The sequence below is a fragment of the Aedes aegypti genome, chromosome 3, assembly GCF_002204515.2.
Source record: "Aedes aegypti strain LVP_AGWG chromosome 3, AaegL5.0 Primary Assembly, whole genome shotgun sequence".
NCBI lineage: Eukaryota > Metazoa > Arthropoda > Insecta > Diptera > Culicidae > Aedes > Aedes aegypti.
The window spans coordinates 135464739-135479178 of NC_035109.1; the positions used below are offsets into that span (position 1 = coordinate 135464739).

Below are 14440 nucleotides of genomic sequence, written 5' to 3' on the forward strand. Positions count from 1 at the left end.
GGGTATCTAATTCTTCCGAAAGAGGTGCACTTTGCGAAAAAGGACCACGTGATTATTGAGCTGAAATCGAATTCAGGTTAACTTCTGCGTTCATGAGTCCTCTCATGGCGTAGGGGTAACGCGCCCTAACTAAAGATCAGGGAGTCGTGAGTTCGATTCTCGCTGAGAAGACGTGTAACTTTTTCGCAAAATTTCACATCAATTTGTTCATTTAATCCAATTGCAAAATATATGTAATGTTTAGCTTTCGGTAGTTGTTAAACTTCCACTCGGCTGGTTAGCCGTAAACCACGATTCATAATTAAAAACAAGTGAATAAATGCAATGTTTGAAATGATACTACCAAAACTAGTTCCCATGTGGACATTTCGGATCAAGCTAAGCGATTCTCCAGTTATGTACATGATTTATTGCCTTTGTATTTCCGTTTGTTTAATACTCAAACATCTGCCTAACTGACGGTTATGTAAACATTTCATAAACAATGGTACTGTTAGTTTACTTATTTTGCTTGCTTGCTGTGTTTGCGTTTCTCTATTTGTCGCTGAAAAATCTACTGATCTACTTGTGTTAGGGTAACCTATTTCACATACTTCTTAAGTCTTGCAAGTTTCACAAACTGTTTCTAGTAATATCCTCTACTAATATTGTATAGTTTGTTATATTCTGTCTATGGTTATCTGTGGAAATTTATTGGTTTCTCTTTTTTGGTTCAATTTTGACTAGATTTTTTGTTGTTTATTGTATAATTTACCAAAACTTGCGAGCTGGTACGGCTTACACTTATCTACTCTTACGTTAATATGGCAACGTTTTCACTTAGAGCTACAGCGTTCCTTCGCGAGTACTTCGATTTCATCTGTCAGCATTTTGCCTGGCTTTGTATTGCGTAAAATAAAATAAAAAAAGTTTTGACTGAGGAAAACAAATATGGAAGCGTCCGATAAAACATCTCTACAAAAGTGTTAGGGAAAGTATACCAGTTATGGCCATAGTATTTTCCTATTTGGCCATATGTGAAACTTCAATAACTTTCACATTTTAAATCTTTTTGAATGTTTTAACATCAAGATTGATCTTAAATCTTACTATTACAACACAGAAAACTTTTCAAAATGTGAATATAGTCAAGTAATCACGTATGGCGAAATAAGGAACCATTATGTCCATAACTGGTGCACCCACCCTATTTGTTGTTGGTTGGTAGACCTTCTGATATTTGTTGTTCCTAATTATTCAACAAACTACGAAGTAATGGCCGAATTAAATGACTAGAGTTGTATTTGGTACTTAGTTTTATCGCGGTTGTAGCACTGCTGTTACCTTGTGCGATTTGACTAGAGTTATTCAGTGAGACCGGAATCGACCCAAGGCAGCATACACTTCGGACCGTTTCTCATCAATTGCTGCGTGCATCGCTGGACTATACGGATCAAACTGTAATATCCGTTTCTTTCTGCGATAGATCCCTTCCTTGCGCATCAAAGCACATGCTAGAAGCTCCTAGAATAAGTAACACATTTGATTCATTTGAACGAATGGCAAGCACTAATCAAACATACGTCGTTGACTGGAAAGTTAAGAAACTTCAGAATACTCCGGAGGGTTCCCTCGACGTTTTCCACCAGATCATCGTAAAAGACTAGTTTGACATCACCAGTAAAATTTTTCGCCCAGGACAGGTTCGTCTGCTCCCAGGCCCATAGTTTGTTTTTGACAAATTGTGTCCAATCTGAAAGCGAAATTTATGTTTCCATAATTTAATTGGTTTAATTGTATGTAGTAGGTATGTACTTACACCGTCCTTTGGTTCGTCGGTATCGGTCAGGCGAGGCAAATCCTACGTGGCCACCACTTTGGCGGTTGAACTCAGCTAGTATGGCTTTTTCTGGATCTCGGACGAGTAGGATAGCTTTTCCATACGGGGCCCAAGCCTGCGGACCCCACTCGTGCGTTTTCACTACCAAGACCTGGGGAAAGACGATTTAACATAGCTATGCGTTAAAAATTACGTTCGTTCGGTTCCTCCAGAATTGAATTAAGTCAGTGATCCTTAGCCCTGTTTTTTCAACCATGTTTATCTCGGAAAGTGAATAGATAACGTAATAATTTAGTTACATGTTCTTGATAACTTTGGGAGACGAACAGCTTACCGAAGAAAAAATATGCAAAACTTATCAGATTTAAGAGATACAGACATAACGTGCGGCCCGCGGATTCGACCCCAGAAGATCCTATTCAAATTTCCTTCAAATATAATGTTTCGATCTCCCCTAAATATAATACCTAGATGATCCCAAAACGTGTTATGTTGCATCATGTATGATTTTCTCCAGGTACAATTTCTCGAAGAAATTTTTTTTGATTAATTTTTGTATACCTTCAAGATCTCAACCAAAAAATGATCTGGGAAACATTTTACAGATTGTTGTATGATATTCATCGAATGTTTTCTTCAGGGGTTACTACAGGAAATAATCTACGAATAGAACTCCCTGAATTCCTCTAGGGAGTTCTTATGAAATTCTTCACATTATTTCTTTTCAGATTCCAGAAACATCAGAAATAACTGAAAGGATCCTTAAATTTCCTTCAAGGTGATGATGCATCGAACTACAATTTGAATTTTCAAGAGCATAAACTTAGAGAGCCACACGACAGTTGGTGCTAACAATTTAATCGATTGATCATTTGGTATGAATACACATTTCAGGCGCGAAAGATGGTCTAGTTCTCTAGATTTGTGTTTTTGAAAATTAGAGATGTGGCTTTGAAGCATCTTAACCTTGATTGGATCATTTAGGAATAATTCCAGTGATTTTCAAGAATTCTCATAGAAGTATTTTAAGATCATTTCTTAGAATTCATGCATTAATTAATCTGAAAGGGTGTCTCCATGATCTTCTCAAAAAACGGCTTCAAAAACTGCTCTATATATTTCTACCGCATAATTCTACAATATTTGATGAATTCGGTTAAGAATGCCTCCAAATATTAGCTTAGTAATTCTCCAGGCAATTTTACTACTTATCGTTTGATGAATTTCAATTTATCCACAATAATTCCTCGAAAAAATCATTCGAAATTATCATTCTAACGACATACCGGTATAAAATTTTAGTTTATCAAATGTTGAGCAAATTGGATATTCTTTTTCGGTTTATAGACAAAAGATCGAAAGACAAAACGTCGAAAAGACAAATGGTCGAAAAACAAAAGCTCGGAAATGATTTGCTTGGTGGGAATTTTTTCCTTCTTTGAAAAAACGATTTTCGACCTTTTGTCTCTTCTTTTTTGTTCTTCGACCTTTTGTCCTTTCGACCTTTTGTCTTCTGATCTTTTGTCCTTTCGACCTTTTGTCATAGATTCTTCTTTTTCAGTGTAATTTTCAAAAAAACTTCACAACTTCAAGTAAACAATTAATAAACAAAAATTAAAAAATGTGTTTGTCAAAATAGCTACGAAGTAAGATTTGCTCATTGCCTTTCGAATGAGCTATATAGAGTTCTAGTTAGAGGAGTAATCCCAGAGATGTTGACAAAATACTTTTGTACATTTTTAGGGGGCGAACCCAAACTTTTTCACGGGAGTGTATCATTATAAAATATGATCCTTGCGTTTAGTACCATATAGGTTAACCGATTTCTCTTCGCCGATTTTCGCTTCAGGTTAATATATGAAAATAAAACGATTTTCGTACCATTTTGCGATGCAGCATGAAGAAGGGCAATGAGTGCTTTCTACTGAATCAAAAAAAAAAAGCCGTTGAAAACGATCACCCGGTCGAGCAATCAGCTAAAGAGAAAATCGATGAAGAGAAATCAATCACTGCAGTTACGCCCTTATGGTTAGGGTTTCCAATTTTTCCGGGAAATGGGAAACGTGAAAACAAAGCAAATTTGATGGAAATTTCTTTTTCAAATTACTCTTATTTCATGTTTATTTTTTATACCATTAAATTTGTATAGCTATACCTCTTTTTGTGAGTACACCCGATTTTGTTTTTGCACGGGGGATGCGTACCATGCAAAACAAAGTTTTCAGTTTAAAATATCGAAAACCGTGCAAAGAAGTAATAGCATTTCTCGACGTTTCATGCAAAAATAAGGTTTCTGGAGAATTTTTTTTTTTTTTGCGCGTCCGTGTAAAAAAAAATCCGTGCGAAAACAGAATTGGGTGTAATTCATTCATGTTTCTTAAACATCTCTTGGTCTCGTTTTAAGGGGGCAGGATCCGTCATTGATTTAGGAATTTTCAAAAGCAGTTTTTTCGTTCAAAATCAAGAAAATTTACAGGAAAATGTGTTCACTGTATTCTGTTCTCTAACCGAAACACAGTGAACACATTTTCATCGAATAATTTTTAGTATCGAACAGAAAAACTGCTTTTGAAGTTTCGATGATGACGATGATTACGATGACGGAGCGTTGATCGTTAATCGCTAGGAATAATTCTCGCTGAGATCGGCCCACTTTTTATGCTTAGTCTTTCACAGTGTGCACTGTCGTACTTTCAATGACCCCCTCCTCCCCATTTTTGGATTGTTTTTAGCTGCAAAAGAATTGGTCACCAGAAATTTTTACTATAGAAGCGTCGAAAACCTGGCCGAATATCAATATATCCCGATGCAACACTATACCTACGTTCGACATGGAATTTCACGTACTATATCTGCAAATATTTCTCCAGGCAGGGATTTTCTAAGAAACACAACTAGAAATAAAGAATTGTCAACTCAATATTTTTCCTGTCGTACATTTAGCTTCTTCCAGAAATACAATCTAAGAATTACTACAGCGATTTCTGCAGGAATTTCGTCAGGGTGTTCTCAACAATTTCACTAGAGATTTTTCTAAGAGTCTCATTTAGCTGATTTAGCCTGATTTCATATTTTTGTTTTGTTTTATTTTTTCAAAGTTTTTCTGGAAAACGACAAAAAACTATTTTTTGTCTTGATTTCCTCCAGGATTTAGACCAACATTTAGTATTTATACTAAGCTTCTTTCACCTGCTCGCGTATCTTCGATGCAGAACACGCGAGAATGTGAAAAAGCAAATTTCGATATGATAATTTAAATATGATATTAGCTATAGATAGATGTAAGGATAAAAGATCAGAAAAAGATATTTAAAATTTACTCCTGATACAGTGCACAGTGGTCCAGAAAGCAGTTTTACGCGGAAAGATCTATTTTGAGCTTTAGAATGAAACATTAGACGAAAACGGTCTTCTACGAAGTTGTTTGGCCCTTTGTTTGGTGTTATTGAAAATTAGAGTGGACCACGTTTCCATAGAAATGATGTAACTAACTTTCTTATTTGTAGAAATTATATTATACATGCCTCAGCAAAGTTGTAGACCATTCAATTTCAAGCAACTTTGCCAAAAAAGTTTTTTTTGTATCTCTTAAATTGACCGATTTAGAGCTTTTTTCCTACGGTGACATAGGGTGGTCCGAACAAAATTGGTTTTCTGGCTATAGCGTTCTCAATTCAAATCTCTCATCAAAGTAGTCTATGAAACACTTTTAGAGTTTTGAAAAATGCGTAATTCGGTGAGTGAAGAAACTCGCTTTCTCCCTTAGTTTGGGAGTTATTGTCGTTTTAAAAAAATAGATATCGTCAATATTTTTGCATGAAAATTTGCGTTTTGTTATGTTCTAAAAGTCGTTCATAGATCACTTTGACTAGAAATCTGAAATAAGAAAGATAGGACTCTAAAACTATTTTGAACATTTTCATAGTATGTAAATTTTTATTATTTTGTATTTTGAGCTTGAAAATGAAATGTTAGACAAAAATGAACTTCTACAAAATTGTTTCTAAAAATGTAAACTTTCATACTGTGTCATGTTATTTGGTCGGGGTTCTGCTAAACCGCACCAAGGCCCATTTTTTCCCTAATCGAATTTTTTACACCAGAGGACTCAAATAATCATTACCTTTCTACCATAAAAATATCAAGTAATTTGAACAGTCCTTTGTAATGTTACATCAAAAATTTTCTTTGGATGGACATGCAAAACTGTAATTTTGTTCAGCCAGAGCGAACCATAAACCAACGCACGTCATCAGAGGGAATTCATTTTTCAGATATAAAGCTATATTTTTTCAACTTCCTTCTATATTCTTACAATTTATCCATTCCAAGCAACTCATAGAAACAGAGGCCAGTGAAATTGGGTAGCAATTGATTAAATAAAATAAAATATAGCTCCGGTGGCGTTGATTTTTTTTCTTTCAAATTTTATCCAGCCACACCGCACTAAGCACTGTTTATCTGAAAATCACATTTAGACATGGAGTAAAGGCATTTACATGCAATACATACTTGCACTAGCTTGTTATATAATATGTTTATCAAACCACACAGAAGCCGTAATGAAAAAACGAATTAATTTAATCTGATGCTGTGTGAACAACTCAGGTGGACTTGGTGCGCTTTAGTTGTTCAGAAAATGGCATTATCGCCTTCAAACCCCGTCAGAAAAACCGCACATTACTTGATTCAAGTTGATCACCATTCTTTCAAGAAGTGAAGATGACCTAGTGGTAGCACACTAGATTACCACTCAGAAGGCAAGAGTTCGAATCACGGTGAAACTTTTTTTTTTTTCTGATGTTCTATCCGATGGTGATGGAAATCAATCAACTTTTAGATTCTGTGCTTATTTTTATATTGCAGAAAAACATCAGCAGGTCAATGTACATCTGAAAAGATGGTGATTCCTGGTGAACACTTCATTCATTGAACTGTGAACTTGATCAGCAAAGGAGCACCAAATGGGAGCAACTTGGTGCGCTTTGGCAGAGCGAATTCATGGTTTTTTTCGATCATTAGGATCTATGTATGAACAAATGAGAACCTTGATTCAATACATACAAATCTTTCCCATAAACACTTGTGACATGGATTCCAACATGCGCGGTGATGATAAACATCATTTGTCTCCAATTTTACTTGTGTTGTTGAAAATTGTGAAACACATCCAACCATACCGAACCAAGAACCATATTTTTTAATTTTTGTTCAGCCAGAGTGAACTGAGTGCTTCATATTGTTTAACCCGTATAGGCCTGAGTGAAAGAAAGAATACTAAAAATCTCACCGCTTGGCGAGTACTCAACGGATTTAAATTATTTTTTGTCAGTATACTGGCACACATATCTAGTTTCTAAAAGTGGCCAAAGGATTTCGAAAATGTTCATGTGGCCGGAGTTATTGCGGTGGATCACTGGGTCAGGTCGGGTGACAAGGGTTCTGTTCTCCTGTACCCCTGTAGGTAGGCAATTTTCAAGTAACTGATAATTTCAAGAACCGGCTATTATGTGGCCACTATATCAAAGAGTTTTAAGAAAAAAGCATCAGCGTGAACTTTTTGATAATCGATTAAATTGAATAATTATGTCAACTGCATTTGATTGATCCCATAAATGACCATTTTCGGATCCCCAAGATGCCTCAAATTTATGATAAAGTGCACAATTTGTATCTTAACATATGTGTCAAGCTTATGGGAACGCATTTTATTGAACTATTATGTTCGATCTACACTTATAGTGATTTGAAACGGTTTAATACCTAACAAATCTAGAGCCGGTTTTTCAGGGAATTAAATCCGAGTGGCCGCATCTGGTACACTCTAAACGGTGCAAAACTATTTATTTATGATGTAGAATATCCGATCTTACTGATTTCTGCAAATTAAAATGATTGCCATTGGAAATAAACAAAGATAACTTTGCATGTCCCAAAAAATCGCCTTTTTCTACCCGACTTGACCCAGTAACCCACCGCAATAACTCCGGCTACAGGAGTATTCCCGAGTTCCTCTGGCCACTTCTAGAAACTAGATATGTGGGCCAGTATACTGACAAAAATTATTTGAATCCGTTAAGTATTCGCTGAGTGGTAAGGGTTTTAGTATTTTTGCTTTCACTCAGGCCTATACGGGTTAATGAAATCCAATTAAATAGTTAATTTTTGATGATTTACTAGTATATTAAATCTCGGTGTACTTATTGAACAATGTTAATCGCATGTGAGCAATAAAAAAATAAAATTATCATCCGCGATGAACTAGTACAGGAAAAGACTTTAAAGTAAAATATCTCGGAATAAAGATTTTGGCACTTGGTGCGGTTTAGCAGAACCCCGACCATTTGAAACTAGAGTGGTCCACAATATCACATAAATAATATAATCAACTTGTTTATTTGCAATATATACTCTTAGGAAAAGTAGTAGAACTTGAAATTTTGATCAACTTTGCCAAAACAAGTTTTTCTGTAGCTCAAAATTTGACCAATCTAGAGCATTTTTTCCTAATCATCACAGGGTGGTCCAACAAAAAAAAGTTTTTCAACTCTTGTTTTTTTTAATATTAATTTCTCCTCAAAGTCGTCTATGAACGACTTTTAGAACCTAACAAAACGCAAATTTTCATGCAAAAAGATTGTTGATATCTTTTTTAGTTCAAAAGTTATTAAAGTTATCGTGGTAAAAAATATTTGTTTTTCAAGGCTTTTTATTAGAGTTACAAGAATAACACATCTGTAATATAAAATTTTATTTTGTCTTTTGAATGCCGTCAAAAGATATTTATTATATATGCCCCAATCAGAGATATTCACAATCAAAGTAGGCATGTTTTTGAGAGAAAAACAACAATAACTCCCAAACGGAAGAAGATAGTGAGTTTCTTCACTCACCAAATTACGTATTTTTCAAGGCTCTAAAAGTGTTTCATAGACTACTTTGATGAGATATTTGAATTGAAAACTCTAGAGCCAGAAAACCAGTTTTGTTCGGACCACCCTATGTCACTGTAGGAAAAAAGCTCTAAATTGGTCAATTTAAGAGATACCAAAAAAACTTTTTTGGCACAGTTGCTTGAAATTGTATGGTCTACAACTTTGCTGAAATACATGCTTATATATATATATATAATTTCTACAAAAAAGAAAGTTAGTTACACAATTTCTATGAACATACGGTCCACCCTAATTTTCAATAACACCAAACAAAGGGCTTAACTAATATGAACAATTTTGTAGAAGACCGTTTTCGTCTAATGTTTCATTCTAAAGCTCAAAATGCATCTTTCCGCGTAGAACTGCTTTCTGGACCATAGTGCAGTGGTGGAAATTTTCGCATCACGAAGCAACTCACGAGAGTTAACCAACGCAAAACAAACATGACCGACTCACGAACAAGCTTGGTGTGAGTACGTTCGCATTCGCCGAGAGAATGTACCAAATTAAAAAAACAAGCAAAAAGTCGCGAACAGAAGAGATCATGGTGACGTCACGAATATTCTCTTTCTCTGTCCCTCTTTCATCACGCTCAATTGACTGTCCTGCTCTTTGACACTCACTGCTGGAATTGTTTAGATTTTGTTTATATGGAGTTGACATTCACTGCTGGAATTTTCGACATTTTTTATATGGTGTCTCGAGGCTTAGTTGTGAGCAACCGAACAAGGTGTGATTTATTATGTTTATGTCAGACAAATCAAGTGTACGTTAGGGCGGTTCAAAATTTAAAAAATGTTTGAGAATTCAATCTCCCATATGTTTCTTACCATCCTTACCATAAAATAGTGTTCTGTGAAATTTTCAGCTTTCTAGGTGGTGATTTAAAGGTGACCCAAAGTAAATGTAGGAAACTACTGTTGTGAAATTTTGAGACATGTTTCGAACACGCTAGTACTGTAATGTAAGTACAAACTTATTATCCCATAGTAAAAACTCATTCTTCAAACAATAATAAAGAAATTTGCTGAAGAGAGAAATTCAATCCGACAGATGGCATACGAGATATTCATGAGTTTGTTTGCTATTATTTAGCTTCATATGGGATTACATGTGTACATATGTACAAAAATCTCAAACCAAATTAGCTCAAAGAAGATTCGTTTCTTCAGCAACATCCTTTATCAAGGTTTTAAGAATTAGTTTTCAATATGGCATGATAAGGTTCTACTTACTAGCGTTTTTGGAACATTTTTCAAAATTTCTCCATAGTAATTTCCATATAAACCTACATTGTCTTTGGGCCACCTTTAAATTACCACCTAGAAAGCTGAAAATTTCACAGAACACTATTTTTATGCTAAGGATAATCGCCCTAGAGTACATGCTATCAAATCGACAGTAAACTACCAGATCAAAACCCCTTGCAAATGAGCAATATTGGAGCTTTTTTTTCGCCATTGACTCTGAACATACTCACGAACGGCTTCAGATTCGTTAATTCGCGAGCATTACAGATGCGAGTAAATCAGTACTCTGATGTCTAACATATCCTTCAAAGATTCTTGACAAGGACTTCGTTGGTTCTGATGCTCGTAGAATTCTTCATCGTACTCTTGAGAATATCTGTGATAAATTGCTTGTGGGAATTTGTGCTGGAAGCTTGTCGAATACTTGATTTTTTTTATAAGATTTTGGTAAGACATTTTTGGAAGTTTCTTGGAAATATATTCGTTCGATTCCTGGCAAAATTCTTAGTGGACTACAAGATCTGATGAAGTTACCAGAATTATTGAATTACCTGTGGTGGACTACAGATGTGGGTTTGATTGCCAAAGATATCAGTTGATTTATAAGAACAACCAGGGGTCAAAGAGTTGTTTGTAAAACTTCAAAGAGCGTTTCAGCTTCAAAAAAGTTGGGAACCACTGGTTCAGAATAATTTAGCGATTTTCAATAGAATTTATATATTTTTTCAGGATCCCACAAATATCAGTCAGAAGTTTATCTAATCTAGAAATAGACCAAAACAATAAAAATCCCTGATTTTTTTCGTTTTGGATTTAATTAACTGTCATTTTAGAAACAACCCTTAGGAATTACAAAATAAATCTGGCAAAAATTTCGTAAGGAAACCCTTTGAAAATTGTTTTGGAACTATTCATTTAAGAATACTAAAGCTTAAATAAACTTATCTCTTTATATCTCGTTTACTGGAATGTCAGCAACCATTACTTCTGAAGAATCCAATAAGAAAATCTTATATGCTCAGAGATATCTCTGGACTAACGTTTGAATATGTTGTAGGATGCGTTGAATTAAATTGATTTAAATTGAGTTAAATTGAATGAAATTGCGACCCAGATGGCCGTAGCAATAAACGCGCAGCTTTTCAGCAAGACCAAGCTGAGGGACGTGGGTTCGAATCCCACCGATCGAGGATCTTTTCGTAAAGGCAATTTCCTCGACTTCCCAAGACATAGAGTATCTTCGTACCTGCCACACATTATACCAATGAAGAAGAGTGGTCAATTGGCATAGAAAGCTCTCAGTGAAAAAATCGTGAAAGTGCTCATAAGAACACTAAGCTGAGCCTCTGTTCCAGCTGGGACGTAAGGCTAGAAAGAAGAAGAAACATTGAAATAATAATATCCTGAGAAATTCCTTACACGGGAAAAAAAATCTGTGGTAAAAATAACTATTTTAACTGACTACGCCCATTTTTAAAACTACCATGGAAATTCAGACCAATTTACTATGTTTACAGTACACCCCACCGCATTACTGGTACATTTGACAGAAATAATTTACAACAATCGGATTTCAACTACAGACATGGTAAAATCAAGCGCATTTCTGTCTGCTGAAAATTGCCGGTGTGAGCGCTTAAATTAATCCCCTAAAATGATAGTTTTTACCGCACAATTTTTTTGCGTGTAGGGAAAAGGATCCGACAAGGAATCAATGGTATAATAATTCTGGCAAAATCTCGGAAGAATTATCGAAAGTAATATCTCAAGGTAAGTGATGAATAGATTTAAAAGATAATCGTAAAAAATACATTGATTTCTGCAAGAGTAGGAAACATCTTTGAAATATTTCCTAGAAAAAAAAAATCGGGTAAAATTGCTAAGGAAATCACGAGGAAATAGGTTCAGTTTACGCCTGCCCAACTTGTTTGAACCGCGGGCTGGGAATATTTGAGATTGCTGAAGTGATTTTTTTTAGTGTGCAAATGAATTACCGTAAAACGGGGTAATTTGGATAGTTTTTTCGAAGGATACTTGAATATTTATGCATGCTGTTTCAAGGAATTATAATTCATATTTTTAAAACAAGTACTGGTATCCTTACTATCGATTGCATTTGATAGATTTCCAAAAGATTTATTCTGAATGGATTTATAATTTTTCAAATAATCGAATGTCGGTTTTCTGTTTTGGGGTAACTTTGATAATGGAATATAAATCGAACAAAATCGAATGGATTACGGAACATTTAAAGGGCGCTCCATACCTCTAGGCGTTTAAAATGGTCCCAGTTTGTGAAAATGCTTTTCGCTAAGAGATTTGAGACCATATTCAAGTTCTATGATAACTAGGCTGTCAAAGATAAGTGACCAACTATTCAAAACAACATCAAATAGTGATCGTAGAACAGATTGTTTGTAAGCGTTTCAAAAATGGTAAAATCTTATAATTTTTAAATATTTGCCTATAAATTCTCAAATGTACTTGATTCCAACGAAAATAGCTTTGACATGAAGTGTCATACTAATACTTATTACTTTTGCATTCGTTTTGCTTAACTGATTAACAGAAACTTTGTTATTTCGTTTAGTGTGTTGTGGTTCCCGCACTATCAAAGTTACCCGCATTATCAAAGTTACCCTCTTTTACGGTACGCAAAAAAATGAAGCTTTGTAGCACATGTCGAAACGCTAAACCCAATAGTTTCAGCATAAACCCACATGTCATGCTTTTTTGATCTCATCTCACTGTGGGCCGTATGTTTAGCAGACCTGGGTTGAAGTACCTGCAAAAACATTTGCAATTGCTGAAAGGATGCTAAAAATTGCAGAATCCTCAAAATTCTGGAAAAACTCACGAATTTTTTCCATCAATACCTTTGATGGAATACCTAGAAGATTTTGTCCCTAGAACATTCCCAAGTTCCTGGAGAATCTGAAAGATTCTGTGGAGAATTCTTTATCTCTACTAGGAATGTTTAGTTAAAAACCTGAGCAATTCTTGGCAAATTTCTGGAGGAAGCCTTCGAAGAATTTAATGTAGGATGGATCTAGCAATTCTGGGGCCTTCCTTAGCCGAGTGGTTAGAGTCCGCGGCTACAAAACAAAGCCATGCTGGCTGGTTTCGATTTCCGGTCGGTCCAGGATATTTTCGTAATGGAAATTTCTTTAACTTCCTTGGGCATAGGGTATAATTGTACCTGCCACACGATATACGAATGCGAAAATGGCAACTTTGGCAAAGAACGCTCTCAGTTAATAACTGTGGAAGTGCTCATTGAACACTAAGCTGAGAAGCAGGCTCTGTCCCAGTGAGGACGTTAATGCCAAGAAGAAGAAGAATATCTAGCAATTCTGGAGATAAATGGAGAAATTTCTCTTGGAAACCTGATTTGAGACCCTTTTTGCGACCAACAATATTATATTACTAGTAAGCTATTGAAGACTAGTGATTTTCCTAAGCTTTTTCTTCGCACGAACACGTTGAAGTCCTGGGTGAATACAACGTTAAAAGAAGTTTTTGAATACTCTGACTGGTTCTAGAGCCAACTCGTGACATTTAAACACCATTCCATTTTTATTTATATCAGACTACGCCTCTGGTATTGTAGGGTAAACTTACCGATGAGTTTGCCACATTTTCCGCTGGAAACCCACTTTTGAGTAGGCCATAATCTTTGTACACACTTCCAGTGAGGATACCTAAAACGATGTAATCAGCATTAGGAAATAATATTGCCAACAAATTGATCATGTTCATTTGCTTACCCGTGGACTGCTGCAGCAGATACCGCAGCCACGTGTTCCCGCTACCGGGAAAAGACACCAGCGCCGTCAGTTCCCGACCGTTGGAAGACTTCTGGTGCCCATCATTTACTATCCTATCACTAGTTGCTATCTTATTGGTATCAAATTTGTTGCTGTTACTATTAGGCCATTGCGAAGAAGACGAATGGAAATCGGCAGCCGTGGCTGACCGTTTGGGAGCACGTTTACTGCTGACATCGTTGTGTCGTTGCGGTTGCTGCTGCTGCTGCTGTGGATTTTGAAATGGCTCATCTTTCCTAAAACTGTGAATCTGTTGGAACTTTTTCACAAAATGACCGGGGAAGGTTTGCAGCAGCTTGTAGGCCTTCGGTGACGGTAGTGGACTGTCCATGTAGCGGAGTTCGGTGCACCATTGCAGGGGTGGTTTCTTCCCCAGCAACCCCAGGTCACGGTTCCGTAGAGTTTCGAACTCGCCATAACCACGAGCATGGTTACGCTTCTGCTGCGGACTCTGTAGGCTGACGAAAGACAGAAACAGAATACCGCCGATGTACACCAGGATGGTACCGGCCAACCCAAAGAGTCGCCAACCGCGCAGTGCCATGGCAGGGCATTTTACAGGAGCTGAAATGGGAGGGAGAAAAATCGAAAATTGAATTTTTGATCCGG

The 14440-nt window shown here is 36.1% G+C and overlaps 1 protein-coding gene across 4 annotated transcripts in view; it reads right to left on the minus strand.

The window, feature by feature from the left end:
- Nucleotides 1-1208: 1208 nt before the first annotated feature.
- The window catches only part of LOC5571462 (WSCD family member AAEL009094), a 115957-nt gene continuing 102725 nt past the window's right edge, over nucleotides 1209-14440 (minus strand). For all 4 annotated transcript variants that reach the window (XM_021854143.1, XM_021854142.1, XM_021854145.1 and 1 more), the window contains 5 exons: nucleotides 13772-14395; nucleotides 13626-13705; nucleotides 1799-1970; nucleotides 1563-1732; nucleotides 1209-1503 (listed from right to left, as the gene is read on the minus strand). In XM_021854143.1, the coding sequence (XP_021709835.1) occupies nucleotides 1348-1503; nucleotides 1563-1732; nucleotides 1799-1970; nucleotides 13626-13705; nucleotides 13772-14375 (1182 nt within the window). In that variant the 5' untranslated portion in view covers nucleotides 14376-14395 and the 3' untranslated portion in view covers nucleotides 1209-1347. The remainder of the gene's footprint in view (nucleotides 1504-1562; nucleotides 1733-1798; nucleotides 1971-13625; nucleotides 13706-13771; nucleotides 14396-14440) is intronic.